The sequence below is a fragment of the Rhopalosiphum padi genome, chromosome 2 (genome assembly GCF_020882245.1).
Source record: "Rhopalosiphum padi isolate XX-2018 chromosome 2, ASM2088224v1, whole genome shotgun sequence".
Lineage (NCBI taxonomy): Eukaryota > Metazoa > Arthropoda > Insecta > Hemiptera > Aphididae > Rhopalosiphum > Rhopalosiphum padi.
The window spans coordinates 61,385,294-61,401,190 of record NC_083598.1 but is presented as its reverse complement, the minus strand read 5'-3'; the positions used below and the strand labels follow the sequence as shown (position 1 = coordinate 61,401,190).

Genomic DNA, 15,897 nt, shown 5'->3' with positions numbered 1-15,897 from the left:
ATGGAAAAATGATTGATATGTTATCTCATAATAATAATCACTAACGTTTTGTTTATTATCGCACATCAAATTATACACTACCAATATACCCACTACTACTACAGCAACAATACTACAAGTTACAACTACTACTCAATACTCATTAGTTATTATAATAATTTTACCGTCAATGGTCCATCTTTTTATTCTATTCATTTCTTTTTGAAAGGTTGTCAATATAATTATTATAATATGTCTCGTCGTTTGTGCAGTCTAATCCGACACTCCGATCTATCCGCCGGCCCATCGTAGTTAGTCATTCTCGCTCCCGAGGAGATGAGAATAAGACAATTGAATTATTATTATAATAGTCATTTTTCAATCGTTTTAAACTCGTAAATTGTGTTATGTGGTAGTTGTATAAAAATAAAAAACACTTGGTTATCGGAATTACGAGTTAAAATAATCAGTACACTTACTAAACAGCAATACCAAGTGTTTTGTATAGATCATAATTGTATATGAAAATGTCCGTATCGTCAGACTCGATAATTCACAAACTGTTTAACCGTCAGGTAAATAAATGTTTTAAGTTTTTTTTTTCATTGTTCTAATATACTTTATATCAAATCGTTCATTTGTGTATGGTGTTAAAAAATCACAAATTGAACACTTATCATCTTGATTATTATGCATTCTGTACGATTAGTACAATCAATAGTTGTCCCAAACATCTTGTTAATGTTGTTTTATAATAAAATTTATGTTGTGCACATAAGACGTGTGTGTGTGTGTAACGTTATACATATCTGACTTATGCTCTTAAAATAAATTAAAAATTATACATATAAGTTTTTTTAAATAACCACAGGGTTGTGCTTAAACCAATTTATCATTTATTCTACTGTCATTTTTATTACCTACCTATTATTATTTCAATATTTAACTTTAAAATATACTACCTAATACATCAATCAAATTAATTTAATTTATATCAGTAGATGTGCAATTACATCAAATTATTATTAATTTTCGAACTATTTCATAATAAGTAACTATCATTTGTATTACATTTATCTCTTAATCTACACAATGTATAACTATAATAAAATATATTAAAAATAGCTCAAACTTTCATTTAAATAATACATTTAATCACAACTATTATATATTCATTATATAAATGTTAATTATTATAATGTTTTCCTAATTTATATAAAATGAGTGTTAATCAACAATTCTTAAATTCAAACATATTCATATTAATTGACTCATATCTATTATTATTTTTCAAAATATTGTCAGAGTGGCGTCTAGGTTCACATAAACTTTGATGTGTTAATTATTAGTCTACAAAAAAGTAATAAATAATAATATGTATAATTTTGCTGTATTTTTAGGTTCATGGTACTTTTAAATACAAGCATATGCCTCAAAATAATACAAGATATTTATTTAAAGACAATCCAGATTATGGCAAATTTTTCTTACAAGATATTTTAGAAGACATTTCTGAGTTAGTTTATAAATCAAATTTTATTTATTCCTTTAAACTATTAAAATGTATTATTTTTTTTTCAATGTATTTTGTTTTAGTCATGTATTTATGGGTTTAACTCGATGTGGTCGATTTCTCTTAACTTACTCAATAGCAGACTCAGAGAATATAGTTATTGTTGATGGTCCTCTTATGTCTTCATCAAGCATGAAGTATAAACTACATTTTTGGGCTTTTCGACCAGGTCAAACAGCTATTAGGGTTTCAGAAATTATATTATTTGAAAACGCTGAGTTTAGTGAGTTTTTAAATGTTTACATCGTCCAATGGCCAAACCGTTCTGATAGAATTGTAGTTTTCGGTGAAAGGTAAATAATTCTATTGGATTAAGTAATATTGTTATTAAGTATTTTTCTTTATTTCTATAAATAGTGTGACTTCTGAAGATGATGATAGTGATATGCACAAAATTTACATTACAGTCACCACATTGCCATCTTTAAGTAACTGTAAAGATTGTCAATCAGTAGCCCGTGAGCATAGAGATGAAGGTATGTAAAGATTGTACATCATTTTGTTTATTTTTTATTTTATATAAACTACAAATTTAATTTGTGTATAGATATTTCAAAGTATTATTTGGGAAACACATGTCTCGTTCATGGCCTTACTGTACATACATCATTCACAGTATCTCATCCTTATCCTCAACTAGAGCCTTCAGTGTCGTTGAAATATGATGATCATATTGTGCTCAATACGTGTAATTTTATTCACGTTTTAAATATTGATTTGGATAAGAATCAAAATTTTAAGCCTGATAAATCAGAAAACATTAATGTTCCATTAGTTCACAAGTATATATTAAAAAATATAAATTAGTCACTTAATTTATATTAAGTAATTCATTTTCATTTACAGGCTTAGTAATGATTTGACTGAATTTGGTTATAAAATGGCAAATAAAAGTGATAATCAAGAAAGGGGTGTCAAAAGAAGACATATTGATACGAGATGTTTTGTATGTTCACCTAAATAAGAAATGTATTTTAGATTTAATTTTAATTTTAATTTTTCATTGTAGTTTGATAAAGAACAAGATATGCCAATAGCTGCTTTAAATCCCATGCCCAATTATAACAACCATCGTCTTTTAAGGATGAAAGATGCCGAAAAGGTAAACAAAATTGAAACAAATAATATGCTTTTATTTTTAACTATTAATCTAATCTGATGTTTTTATTGTTTATCTGATAGGTTTATGATTTTGATGAAAACGATGATAATTGTTTGCTTAAGTTTAAATGGTTTAGAAGGAGAAGAATAGCAGATAAAATGTATGAATTTTGTCCCGAAGAAGAAGATATGGAAAATGTACATCCATCATCAAAAAAAAGTCTCTTTCAACGCTGTGAATCTCCGGGACCTTCAGCCGTTGATCAAACACCTTTATATATACAAACAGACTATGAAGATGATATATTAAATGACTGTGATAGAAAAATGTTATTTGCTCAAGAATTAAATGCAATCATTGCCGACTGGGATTGTTTATCATCACCTCGTTCAGTTACCTCTGAAGATAGAGACATTAAGAGTCCTGATAGTACTAACAGAAAGATTACCAATGTGCTCAAGCCAAGAAATAAAACTCCATTGTTTAAAAATTCCAAAAGTCCCTGTGATAAGAAAATCAGTGTTATGATTGTTCCTGATAATATTCAAGGTAAACATATTTTTAAATACAGCTTATATGTGTTTATTATATAGCATAACATTTTTTTCTTTACTTTATACAACGGTATTAATAAATAGGAAATCAATCAAGTAATTCATTCCGATCCGTACCATTACAAGGATGTTCAGTAAAATTTGAAAGACAGTACATTGAAGTAGATGAAGAAATTGTCTCAGTCACTACAGATTTAGATGGTAGTTTTATTATTCTTCATTTATTTGTGACTACTAAAATAGAAAAAATATTGGTTTTAAATATTTATAAAGATATATTATTAGAAATATTTTTAACTTTAATATTACAATTTGATTAGTTTGAATAATTTCTAATTTATTTTGATAACTGTTACTTGATTATTTAATATTATAAAATTACACCTAAAACATAGGTGCTATTTCCGTTTTTGTCTTGGTAGAGCTTTACATATTTAAATGAAAAAGACCCTTAAGGGGCTTTGACCCCTACTCCCTGTTCAAATACTAATATATTCTACTCACCCACTTTCCTTCATTTAATAATAATTTATTACTAAAATGAAAAATATTTTTAGTAAAACGATTAAACAAATACCAGCATTTAGGTACTTATATGTAATATATTATATTATATTGTTTTAATTTTGAAAAATTTCTTCAAACAACGCTTACTGGGTTATATTGATTAGATAATTAATGAAAGATTTAATACTTCAATTAAAAACTAAAATACAAATTTTTGAAAGGAGCTAAATTTAATACTGGAGGAAACAAGCATCTTTAAGTCCTTCCCCCCACCACCCAAATTGTGCCTACGACCTAAAGCAATAAATAGATTTTAATAACCCGAGTTGTATGAAATAATTTAGGTAATTGATTTAAGATCTTTGATTTATAGGACAAAGTTGTGTAAGATTTCACTTTTTACCAAATTATGAATAACATTTATTAATAGTTATGAATAATTTATATAAAAATTAATCACTTATTAATCTTAAGATTTTAATGAATTAAAATATATAATTAATTTAATATACATGTAGTAATTATTTTTGGGGTTTTTTTGAAACTTTAGAAGAAGATGGTATAACAGGGTCTTTATGTGCACTTCCATTGTCTGTGCACGGGTCTGCTTCTGCTCAAATGCAAATGATCAATACTGCTAAAATTGGAAAACAGGTATTTATGCTAATCTAAAAAATATATATTAGCAATGTTAATAATTATTATTATATTTTAGTAAACATTTTAAGTAAGTTTTAAGATTATAGTGTTTGATATTTGTTAAAAATAGTTTTTATTACTTATTTTAATAAATTTCATTATGCAGTTATTATGATTTTTGCGTGAAGCTATAAATACTAATGCTGTTAGTCATTTTTTACTATCTTGTAAAAATTATTATTTGAACTGAAACATGTTTACATGTACATTAAATTATATTTATTGATATAGTTATTTTTTCTTTAGGAAAAAAATGTTTGCGTTGTAAAACAGGCGAGTTTAGATTTTGAACATGTTAGTTATAAAGTGGCTGAAATTATTTGCAATCTAGAAGGTCACAAATTTTGGTGCTATAACGACTATGACTCTTCTATTGTTGATGTAAATATGAGTTAATTATGTTCAATTTACATCTTAATGATATTATATTTTATTAAAAATAATTCAAATGTTTTTTTTTTATCAGATTTGTCCATTAAATGGTGACATTTTAATTGTATTGTGCATAAGACTGAACACAGAAGAGGAGAAGAAACCCATACCTCTTTGTCAACCAGCAAATAGCAGGTATTTTGGGGTTAGGTGTGTTCAGGGCTAGATTTACGCATAAACTATATAGATCACAATATATCACATGACTAAAAAAAAAAAAAATATATATTAATGGTTCTTCCACATCTATTATTCAGTTAGTTTGTTTCCCACCCTAATAATAAACTAATTCAGTTTGTGCAGAACAAATGAAAAGTTATATCACAAGAGAGATAGATGTATAAACTGCCTCTAGAGAAAAGCATCATTAGATTGTTATCCTAATATCGTGAATGCTTTTCAAGATGTACCTGAGACCTGTCATTTATGGTCATCGACAGCAGTAGAAAAAGGTCATTTTCATAACTAATTTCATAAAGAACAGGTTTTTAACATCCACAACAGAAGAAAGACTCAGTGTATTAGCTTTACTTACCATTGAAAATGACATTTTACGACAGATAAATTATAAATATAATATAAATAGTTTCATAAATTCAAAGTTCAGGCATAAACTAATTAAAGTTTAAACACCAAGACTAAGTCATTTAAGTTATATTTAATATTTAGTTGATACAATTATTTTGTATTAGGTAAATTTTACACTGCAGTGAATTTATTTATTTTTATTTTTATAAACTCGGATCATAACAATATTTAGTGTTGAATAACTTAATGATTTTAATTTTTATATCATCAATCATTTGTTTTTTCTAAATCTTTTTTTTTTTGAAGAAAAAGTAACCCCCTACCCATTAAAGACTCCATTAATAGAGCTTACACCATAGGATGATCCTAGTAGCCTAAAAAACGTAAATTCGGCCCTGTAAGTGCTTAGCACATATTATAATTTTGGTGCCTAAAATGTGTGTATAATTTATTTAAATATATTGTAAATATTCACTTAGGGGTTTTGAGACAAAGTGTGTGATTCTGTGGAACCCTGAGACTGATACTTGTTACCTAGAGGCTTACTTGCAACTGGAACTAGTTACGGAGGATCCTAGTCAAACAAGTTGGAATCCAGCGCGTTTTGAGGCCAATATACTGCGCAAGGCATCCATGGGTTTCTTCAACGTCCCTACGGGCCGTCAAGTGAGATGTTTATCACATGAAGTCTGGTCTAAGCAAGTTGGTAATATAAGTGAGTATTTTTGTAGCATTATAAATAATTTACATAAAATTTCAGATAATATTTAGTAACTAATAACAATTTTTACTTATAATTATCTAGATCCACCTTTGCTTGAAATTACAGATGAAGATAATATGATCACTATCCTAAGAAACCGATTGGATGCGGTGGATGAAAACAATGTAATGGTGTTCCTCCGTCATAGACAGCCAATATAACTGTAAGAGCAGCAGGAGTTTATCTTAAGGTATATTAAGTTTAATTAGACTATCTCAATATTATTATTGAAAAATAAGTGTGTGATAGCTATAATTTATTTTTCAATAATTTACTTCAATTCATTTAATTTTAAGTTTTATATCTCATCAAATGTATAGTTATATTATACTTTACCTGTTTAATTTGTCTTAAGGAATTAGTCCCTTGAACTCATTTATTTATCGTTATTCTTTTACATATTCACGATAATTTAAAAAAATAATCAAATCTGTATTTGGTAAGACAATTAATATCTTTTACAAATAAATATTTTATTGTTTTAAATAATAAAGTTCAATGTACATTTTAAGTTAAATATTAATTATTTTATTTGTTTACTTTGAAAATTATTTAACCACTGTCATCTTTACTTAAGCTTAATTTCTATGTTTCTGTGAAATAATTTTTTTTTAAGGAATCAACATTATTATAGTTTAAATAAACAATTCAAAACTTGTAAAATTGTTCATATTTGTTTTTAGTCAATATCTACTATGATACATATTGTAGATATTTAAAGTACAAAAATATTATTAAAATTATATATACTATAATTTATTTTGTTATTATTGTTCATCTCCCATTCAGCTTTAAAATTAATTAAGTAAATAGTGTAGCAAAATTAAGTAAAAATTATTTATATTTAAGTATAGGTATTATTATTTATTATCAGTTATCACTGTTACACATAAAATGTCGAAAATAATCAAAATTTGTGTAGCTAATATGCCATGTATTATATTTATTTAATATTAATAATGCACAAATACAATTTTTAACAATAATGTTTCTATAGTCTACACAGCAATATTATATAGATTACACCCATCTTACATTATATTAAAAAAATATGATACTATAATCATTTAAACATTCTAATTTTATACTGTGATGATAAGATAGGTCTCGTGTAATATTATAATAGCCAACTGTGAATGATGATGATGTTTATGTGTAAAAAGTATGACTTGTTAAACATTTAACAAATTTAATTATTGACAAGATCAATATACATATAAGATATATGACTATATGAGGAACATACAAATTTAGGTTGCATGTTTATCATGCAATGTTTAGTTTTTTTTTTAAATATGATTACTACTCTTAAAACTAATGTACAAAAACTGTATTATTTTGTTGTACCTAAAATGTGTCTGAACAATTATGTGCAACAATAATATGCAAAATCTGCTATGTTGCCATGGGATTATATAGTAACCAACCATGGTGTGATGGCGGGTAATGCAAAAAAATAGTTTTAAGAAATTGTTATTACATTACTTATATGTATATTGTATACATTCAGAATCAACTTTACTTATATCATTACTATAATGTACTTTCTAATTACCTCAATATGTTTTTTTACGTGTATTTTTAATTAGTATTAGCCCAGTAAAATGTAGATAGTAAATAGTATTATTTTAATTCTAACATCTGTATTAGCAAAGTAATTATTTATTATATATTGTGTGCTGCTCCCGTGAGCACAATCATGTGTTTGAAAATGTACATCGCAGAGTTGATTTTACTCGAATCTTGAAATGTTTAACATATAGATATAAAGTACTTACAAGTTATAGCATTTCAATTTTTAAGGATGTACTATGCCTCTGTTTGATGTTTAGAAGGTGCTGAATTGTTTTTGAGTAGAAACAATTTTTTTTTTATTTTTTTTTTTGTGAAGTATGTTTTTTTTTAATTTTATTACTTACCTATTTTATCTGATGAGAATGTTCAATTATTGTAAGTTCCTTTTTGTGGATTGTTTATTTTTTATAATAATAGTCCGGAAATATTTATCTTTATTGCCTATTAATAAAAATAATATTAAATGTTACTATGAAATTTGAAAATAATAATATATAATATACCGAAAATATGCATATTAATTATATATTTTATTCTTTATTTATTGTTTATTTGATGGTAAAAAAAATATATATCTAAAACAAATAAATTATTTATTTTTCGTCTTACAAGCTATGATAAAAAATGATTGAATAATGACACTTATAAATTGTAAATAAAAAAAAAATCGCCTAAACTGTACAAATTTGGTTTGTGAGCCAATAGTCTCTTATTCCTATACGCTAATGTTTGGATGCATTAGGATTTGTTAAAAATAATAACAATTATATTTATATCTATTTACACAATACATACAAAACCATCGCGTACATAATATTATGACACTAAATTTCTATATTAAGTTATAAATAATTAGGTTTGTATTGTCTTGAGGAAAAGTCGGGTGTAGGCCAATAATCATTCCTGGAGTTTGGTCGATTCGAATAGACAATATTGTACACGCACTCCGTTTGGTTTTGATTTCTCGACCACGGACCATGTTCGCCCGACTTGTACGATTTATTGTAGTATAATTTATATTTATATTTATTATTTTTTTTTTACTTTTGAGCAACTAATTATTATTCGTAGTCTATTCACTGGCATTCGCTTTCGGTATCGCTTTTATCTGTAAACACGAATAAAAGACACAGGTCAAATGAAATTCACAAATGTTATTCAATCCTAACTCCGTTGCATCACCTCAGATTGGTTGTACTGTATAATTAGTTTTTTATGTCACTTTTCCGATTATCTTGACCAAAGCAATGTGCAAGGTACAACCGTAATCAAGGGGACCACGGAGCCAAAATAAATTTATTATCCATAATAATTATATTATAAAGATGTACAAAAACGATAATCATTGATTCTGTTCAAATAGAATATCATAATTTTACGAAACAACATTTTTTTACCGCATTTTATTATGATAAACTTAAGATCACGAGACGTTTTTAATAGGCTAACTAATATCATCCGACGGAGCATAATTATTAATGGTAATAAAATATCATACTACTCGCCTTTCTTTCCGTTGTAAGCGTGCCTCTTGAGTCTGTCATATAAGTCTTCTTTGTTGCCATAAATACTGGCGTTTGACCTGGCCAAGCTGTTCATCTTGCCATTGTGCAGACCCTCTGTTAACACACAAACATAATTTATAATAATGTTTATCTAACCGTCGAGATTTCTTAGCAAATGCACTATACGCACTACTGCAGATTAACATTATTAAATATCGTATACATCGTATTAAATAAAAATAAAAATAATATAGATATTCTGGATATTTTTTCTTCAAAATGTTTTACCTTTCATGTACGTCTCGTTGTAGAAGTTGGGCATCTCCCAGCCATCTTCCTCGTCGTCGTAGTAATGTGCGTACGTCGAGTGGTGAGACGGCGCTATGGACTCTGCGTACGGTGCCGCGCCGTAGTAGAAGTTGACCTGGGACCCGGTTTGGTCGTTAGTCTGGGCCATCAGCTTCTTGGGCTCTTTGACGCGCTCCGACCGAGCACAGATCATCCACACGAACAGCGCGATGACGATGAGGAACACGACAGTAGCCGCGATACCGCCAGCGATGTATGCGAAGTCAGACTTGTCTTCGCAGTGGGGTCCGATGAACGATCCGACACAACGGCACGATGGTTGACCACGTAGGTCTTTGACGCACGTGCCCTTATTCTCACAGTAGCCATCACAAACGTCTTTGCATACCTTACCGGTTCCGTTGAATCCGGGACGGCATTCACACTTGAAGTCGGACGTCTCAGGAATCAGCAGACAGTCGGCGTTCGCGTCGCAGTGCTTGCCTGCCACGTTCGCTTCGCACGGGTTCCAACATTCAGACTTGCTCGTCTACAATAAACGTGATTATTAAATATTATTTATTATAACATAACTTGTCAGAAACAACTCTTACGGCAATGGCCGTTGTCGTTTTGGATTTGGTATGATGGTATGATATACTTACGGCAGCCACAGTCTTGGTGCTCATGTTCGGAGGGCACGGCAAACAGTTGGTCTGCTGCGTGGCTGGTTGGTAAGTGCCCTTTTTGCACGAGATGCAACTGTTCTGGGTAGCGTTTAAGTATGTGCCTGCAATAACGTTATCATTCGCGGTTAGATGGGAGGTCCGTATCACACTAATATTATATTATATTGAGTAGGTAGCATTTTATTACCTGGTACGCAGACTGGCAACGAGCATTCTTCAATGCTGGAAGCACCCGATTGCTTGGTGGTTCTACCGCCGGGACATTGTTGGCATGCCGGTTCGACGCCTTGAGTTCGGTAAGTGCCCCTTGGACACGGTTCGCATTCTCCTTCGATGCCCAAGTGCATGCCGTCGGCACATTCATCTCGGCATTCCTGTAACAAAACGGGAATCAGATAACATGACAAAATGCACGTCTTGTATATGTATTATATATAATATTATAATCGTGTAACTAACCTCTTGGGACACAGCCTCTGTGGTCCGTGTAGTCTTGCCGAGGCCGCACAGAAGGCATTTAAAACTGCCTTCCGACGGCTGGTAAAAACCGTAACCGCAACTTCTGCACAGACCGGCCTCGTCGTCGTAATACTTGCCGGCGGGACACCTTTCTTTGCAGTGAGACGCTGACCTGGCACCTGTCGACACAGTCACTCCTTGCCTTCCTGCGATTGCTGGGCACACCGAACACTGCAACTGGCCGGATTCACTTTGATATGAACCCACTGCGCACGGTACACATTTTTTCGTTTCTTTTTCGAAGTAACTTCCCACAGAACACGGTACTGTAAAACGAAATGCATACGAGACGGTTGTCATATTATTGAACAAATAACAACAAAAAGTTTATGGCGGTTTCTTACCGCAGTCTGGCGCCATGACAACTTCGCCAATAGGGCAAGCGTAATCGGATTCCAAGTTCAAAGAAGCTGGGTCTGGAACGGTGTTTGGCAATATGTCGTGCACGTCAAATTGATCTTCTTCTAATATAAGCTTTTCCAATAATCTTTGAATGTTTGCTCTTTGGTTAGAGTTACTGTTGACCACAGGATCGCTGCAAAAACAAATTATTAGTACTCGATATTCGATATTCGTCCTAGAAACCATCATCGGTTAAACCAATAAATATTACTTACTTGATGGCGGGGAATGAAATTTGTACGGAGTATGTGTCACTGGCTTGCCTTTTTTCTCTAAAAAGGTTTAATACAATCATCTTTTAGTTTACAAATATATATTATTTATATGAAAAAAAAATCAATATAATTGTATATATATTTTTAAAACTTATAATACAAGAGCAATTTACCTTATTGCAATAGCAGAATCATTTTCATCATTTTCTACATTTCTCGTTGGTCTGGAAGATCGATGATCGCATTTTACATCAATGTTCAAATCTTTACACTCACGTGTTCCTTTAATAGAATACGAACAAAGGTTCCATTCTCTGTTTAACGTATTTATTGCATTTCGGACTTTTTGTCTCAGTACTCCTTGTCCCGCTTCGTTACATAGTACGGATGTAGGGAATTTCATATCGACCTTGAATACTCGTTGAGCTGGTTTAGATGCTGAACATGCGGGGTAGATTGTCGGGTAAGTAGGATCAATGGTAGGTCTCCAGAACCCTTCAGCACCACACGTGTAGAATTTCGGAACTTCTTGCGAAAACCTTAATCCTGGATTACAACTGATTTCACATACTTTGAACTGTCCACCGGATCCCCAGTCTTTGCATTGTTGTTTTCCACCAATTGGATCTGCCAAAGTTGGACAAAATTCGGCTAAAACCAAGTAAAATACATAAAACATTAATTTTGTGCCGAAGAATTTTGGAAAAGACTATTTAAGACTACTTACATAGGACGTATACTCTAAAAGAGCATACTGCAGCGTTACCAACTTCATCAAATGCAACATATGCGATGCGGTAAGTTCCCCATAAAAGTGTTTGGCCCGGTTTATGTCCGTTCTTTTCCTCAACCCTTACAACTCCAACATTATCAGTAAATCTCGGTTCGTCCCAATTAACAACTGCCGATCCATTTTTCGCAATAACCCAAAGATCACCTGGACAATATTCAACTTGGGGTGGTTTTTTATCAACTTGAAGTTGTTCGCAGTTTGGTCCAGTGTATCCAGCTGGGCAAGAGTGTTGACTGCATTTTGAAGGAACAATTCTTTCAACGCCCCCTTGGATATCATCAAAACCTGCCCACGTGAGAACCAATCCTTGGTAGAGTACTGGCTCGGTTCTACAATCACGTACTTGTTTCTGAACTTCGTTAGTGACATCAAGAGCTCGTCCCCAAATTTGTACTTTGTTTAACTGACCCTTGAAACCAGCCTCTGTAAATGTCTTTCTGTCCATTCTTGGTTTTCCTAATACAGCCCAACCGCTGAAATGGGAAAAAGTTTTATAAAATATGTTTTCATAAATTAATATAAAATTTAACTCACAATTCCGGTAACTTCCTTCCCGTTCCGTAACCTTCCATTTTACTTGCGATTAATCCTTCAGTAATCAATGTCAGTGTACCTTGATTCCAAACAATAGCAATGTGATGCCACTGACCATCGTTAATAGTAGTATATTCGTGGAAAGCCAAAAATACATCTTGAAGTTCTGGGAAAATTGATACCTCAACACCACTAGAGTGAGCTTGTATAAGTACTCGTTGACCCTGTACTACATGAGGAGATCTAAAAATAATTTCAAATTAATTTTATTTGTCATAAATACATATAAGTGATTATTGTTTAATTAAACTAACGTGACACTGTAAAGCGTGAAGAATATTCCTGATTCGTCTTTTTGTGCATATTGAACCCACATGGCAATAGTGAAACTATCTCTACCTCCCGTAAATTGGAATGGAACTGTTAAAGCTGCACTACTCAATGTCTCTTCTGGGAAACTAAAATCGTAATCAACTTGGATGGCTAAAATACAAATTTAACAATTACAATTGGCTTGGAACATTTTATAAGCGTATATTGTAATTTACTTTTTCTGCAATCATCTCCCGTCAAATTAAACGGACACTGGCAATAGAACTTATTAGTCAGGTCGATACAAGTAGCTGTAGGTGGACATGAGTTTTCTTTGCAGTCAACTATATCTTCATCACAGTTTTTGCCCATAAATCCAGGTGGACAGATGCACTTATACCCTGGCCCGTTATCAATACACGTCGCTCCATTTTTACACGTGTTAGCTTGACAAGCATCAAACTCATATTGGCAACCGATCCCATCGTAATCACTTGGACACGTGCAATTTAATCCAGATCCAAAGTCTTGACATCTACCTCCGTGCATACATGGATTACCAATGCAACGTTCTGGTGCAGTTTCGCATTGTTTTCCATCAGTTCCTGATGGACATCTAAAAACGCGGTAAAATATAATACAACAATATTTTTTTATTTTCACAGGGAAATATGTATACTTACACGCAGAAATAGTCTTGGAACAGATTTATACACGTCGCGTCGTTGAAACAAGGTTTACTTTGGCATGAACTTAAATCAATTTCACATCGTTTTCCAGTCCAGCCAGGTGGACATTGGCAAGAGAACGTGTTGACACCGTCGTAACATTTACCATTATTCATGCACGGTGATGAAGCACAATCGTCAATGTTCTTTTCACACATATTTCCGGCGTATCCAGGGTGACATACACACTTGTAATTGTTGTCTAAATCCAAACATTGCTCAGTACCTTCGGGACTACAGGGATCGCTTAAACATTCGTCAATTCCAGCTTCACACTGAAGACCTAAGTAACCAGGTCTACAGCGACACATAAATCCGTCCAACATATCAATACACGATCCTCCATTTTGACATGGTCCCGATGCACAATCATCGATCAAATGTTGACACCTTTTACCGGTATAGCCAACGTCACAAGTACAAGAATAACCATTCACCATGTCTGTACATTCTCCATCGTTTCCACACGGATTACTCGCACAATCATCAATGTTTATTTCACAAGCAGCTCCAGTCCATCCCGGATGACATACACATTGATGACTAAATAATTTATCAACGCACACACCATTCTGACATGGATTAGCCGCACATATGTCAATTTTTGTTTCACAACGTTTGCCTGTAAAACCTGGTGGACACGCACACTTGAAATCATTGATGAGATCAGTGCAAGCAGCTCCTAAAAGGCATGGTCGTTCTGCGCAGTCGTCGATGTTTACATCACAATGTTCACCTTCCCAACCAGGCTTACATTCACATTTATATCTGCCTTGTTTCAATGCAGTACAAGTAGCCGAGTTCTTACAGGGGTTTATTGTTTCCATGCAAGGATCAATCTATAAATAAATTAATAATTAACAATATAGTATTTAATCAGTTTTAAGAATTTTTTTTTATAATAACTTACCGTCATATCACAGTTTTGTCCTGTGTATCCACTACGACAGAGACACGTAAAGTTGCCTAATCCGGGTTCATCTTTACACATTGCTCTCTCAGGACATGTATCGTTCTTACAGTCAGACTTCTCTTCTTGACAATTAATTCCACTAAATCCGTTCTTGCACTGGCAGCGGTAACTTTGAGGAAGGTCTATACATGAACCCCCATTGAAACATGGTTGAGAAGCACATTCGTCTATGTCAATTTCACAACGTTTTCCTGAAAATCCAGCTGGACAGAAACATTGAATTCCATGGCCCAGAGGTACACAAAGTCCACCGTGTAAACACGAGCTTTCTGTGCAGACGATTGATTGACATTCATCTCGTCCCGCGGCTCCTGCGCCTTTGGTCCTTGTATTTGTAGGGCATCCCAGACATACAGTTTGTCCACTTGCTGCTTGATAGTAATTTGGAGGACACGGTGAGCAGGGCGCCAAACCAGTTTCTGAATACTGGCCAGGTGGACATTTAGCTGTAACGTTAAATGTATTAACACGTGCACATAAATTATGACAAAAAATTAATACGTACCTCTGCAAAAATCTTTATTTGGAGCAGAAGGTTGGTATGTAAACATGCTGGGTGGACACGATACACATTCTTTAAAACCAGAGGTAGGTGGTTCTGATGTATAACTATTTCTTGGACATTCGAGACAAGGAACAAGACCTGTCGGTGAATAAGTTCCATATCCGCATACTGGAATACAGTCTTTCAAACTCTTTGATCCCAACTCTTTAGTGTATGTTCCATTAGGACATTTCATACAAGCGCCTTGTCGAGCTGTATCTTGGTAATATCCACGAGCACATGGCATACATGATGTCTGTTTGATTCCAGCATAAGTTCCAGCCGGACAATGCACTAAAATAACATAAATTAATTAGAAGTTCGACTCGTATCATAACATCATAAATAATTATTTCTTACAGCATCGAGGTACTTGGTTAGTGTCCATATTAAGTACTTCGCCAATATTACAAGTGAATCCTTTCGACACAGATGATCTGAGAGCTTTCAATGGAGGGCATTGATTAGCTACTGCTGATATATTCAATAATGGTTCTATAGCAGCACTAGCATATGAAACACTTAGATCGAAAACTAAATTCAAAGTTGACCCACAGAAATCGTATAATTGAGGCTGTCTAACTTCTGGCAAAACTCCTAGTACAAAATCAATCTAAAGACAAAACAAATATATTATAAATGTAATAATTTTAATCTTGTACACAAATAATTCATAATATGTT

The 15,897-nt window shown here is 32.3% G+C and overlaps 2 protein-coding genes across 3 annotated transcripts in view; one reads left to right on the top strand and one right to left on the bottom strand.

Moving 5' to 3' along the window:
- Positions 1-72: 72 nt before the first annotated feature.
- Positions 73-6,892, top strand: LOC132923378 (uncharacterized). 2 transcript variants are annotated; one of them, XM_060987349.1, is made up of 14 exons: positions 73-554; positions 1,380-1,495; positions 1,576-1,845; positions 1,910-2,028; positions 2,100-2,334; positions 2,399-2,498; positions 2,562-2,654; positions 2,735-3,203; positions 3,293-3,409; positions 4,266-4,369; positions 4,661-4,795; positions 4,881-4,981; positions 5,854-6,089; positions 6,204-6,892. In XM_060987349.1, the coding sequence occupies exons 1-14, from the start codon at positions 501-503 to the stop codon at positions 6,296-6,298; spliced, it is 2,244 nt and encodes a 747-aa protein (XP_060843332.1). In that variant the 5' UTR covers positions 73-500; the 3' UTR covers positions 6,299-6,892. The 2 variants fall into 2 exon arrangements, with proteins under 2 accessions (XP_060843332.1, XP_060843331.1); XM_060987348.1 differs by having other exon boundaries at positions 74-554; positions 6,180-6,892.
- A 1,396-nt stretch (positions 6,893-8,288) lies between these two features.
- The window catches only part of LOC132923377 (uncharacterized), a 50,660-nt gene continuing 43,051 nt past the window's right edge, over positions 8,289-15,897 (bottom strand). The window contains exons 25-41 of the mRNA XM_060987347.1: positions 15,575-15,827; positions 15,176-15,508; positions 14,608-15,116; positions 13,653-14,536; positions 13,206-13,585; positions 12,972-13,140; positions 12,658-12,900; positions 12,058-12,596; positions 11,504-11,981; positions 11,331-11,387; positions 11,058-11,248; positions 10,654-10,979; positions 10,382-10,568; positions 10,171-10,295; positions 9,506-10,055; positions 9,218-9,331; positions 8,289-8,820 (exon numbers count right to left, since the gene is read on the bottom strand). Coding sequence (XP_060843330.1) covers positions 8,789-8,820; positions 9,218-9,331; positions 9,506-10,055; positions 10,171-10,295; positions 10,382-10,568; positions 10,654-10,979; positions 11,058-11,248; positions 11,331-11,387; positions 11,504-11,981; positions 12,058-12,596; positions 12,658-12,900; positions 12,972-13,140; positions 13,206-13,585; positions 13,653-14,536; positions 14,608-15,116; positions 15,176-15,508; positions 15,575-15,827 — 5,370 coding nt within the window. The 3' untranslated portion in view covers positions 8,289-8,788. The remainder of the gene's footprint in view (positions 8,821-9,217; positions 9,332-9,505; positions 10,056-10,170; positions 10,296-10,381; positions 10,569-10,653; positions 10,980-11,057; positions 11,249-11,330; positions 11,388-11,503; positions 11,982-12,057; positions 12,597-12,657; positions 12,901-12,971; positions 13,141-13,205; positions 13,586-13,652; positions 14,537-14,607; positions 15,117-15,175; positions 15,509-15,574; positions 15,828-15,897) is intronic.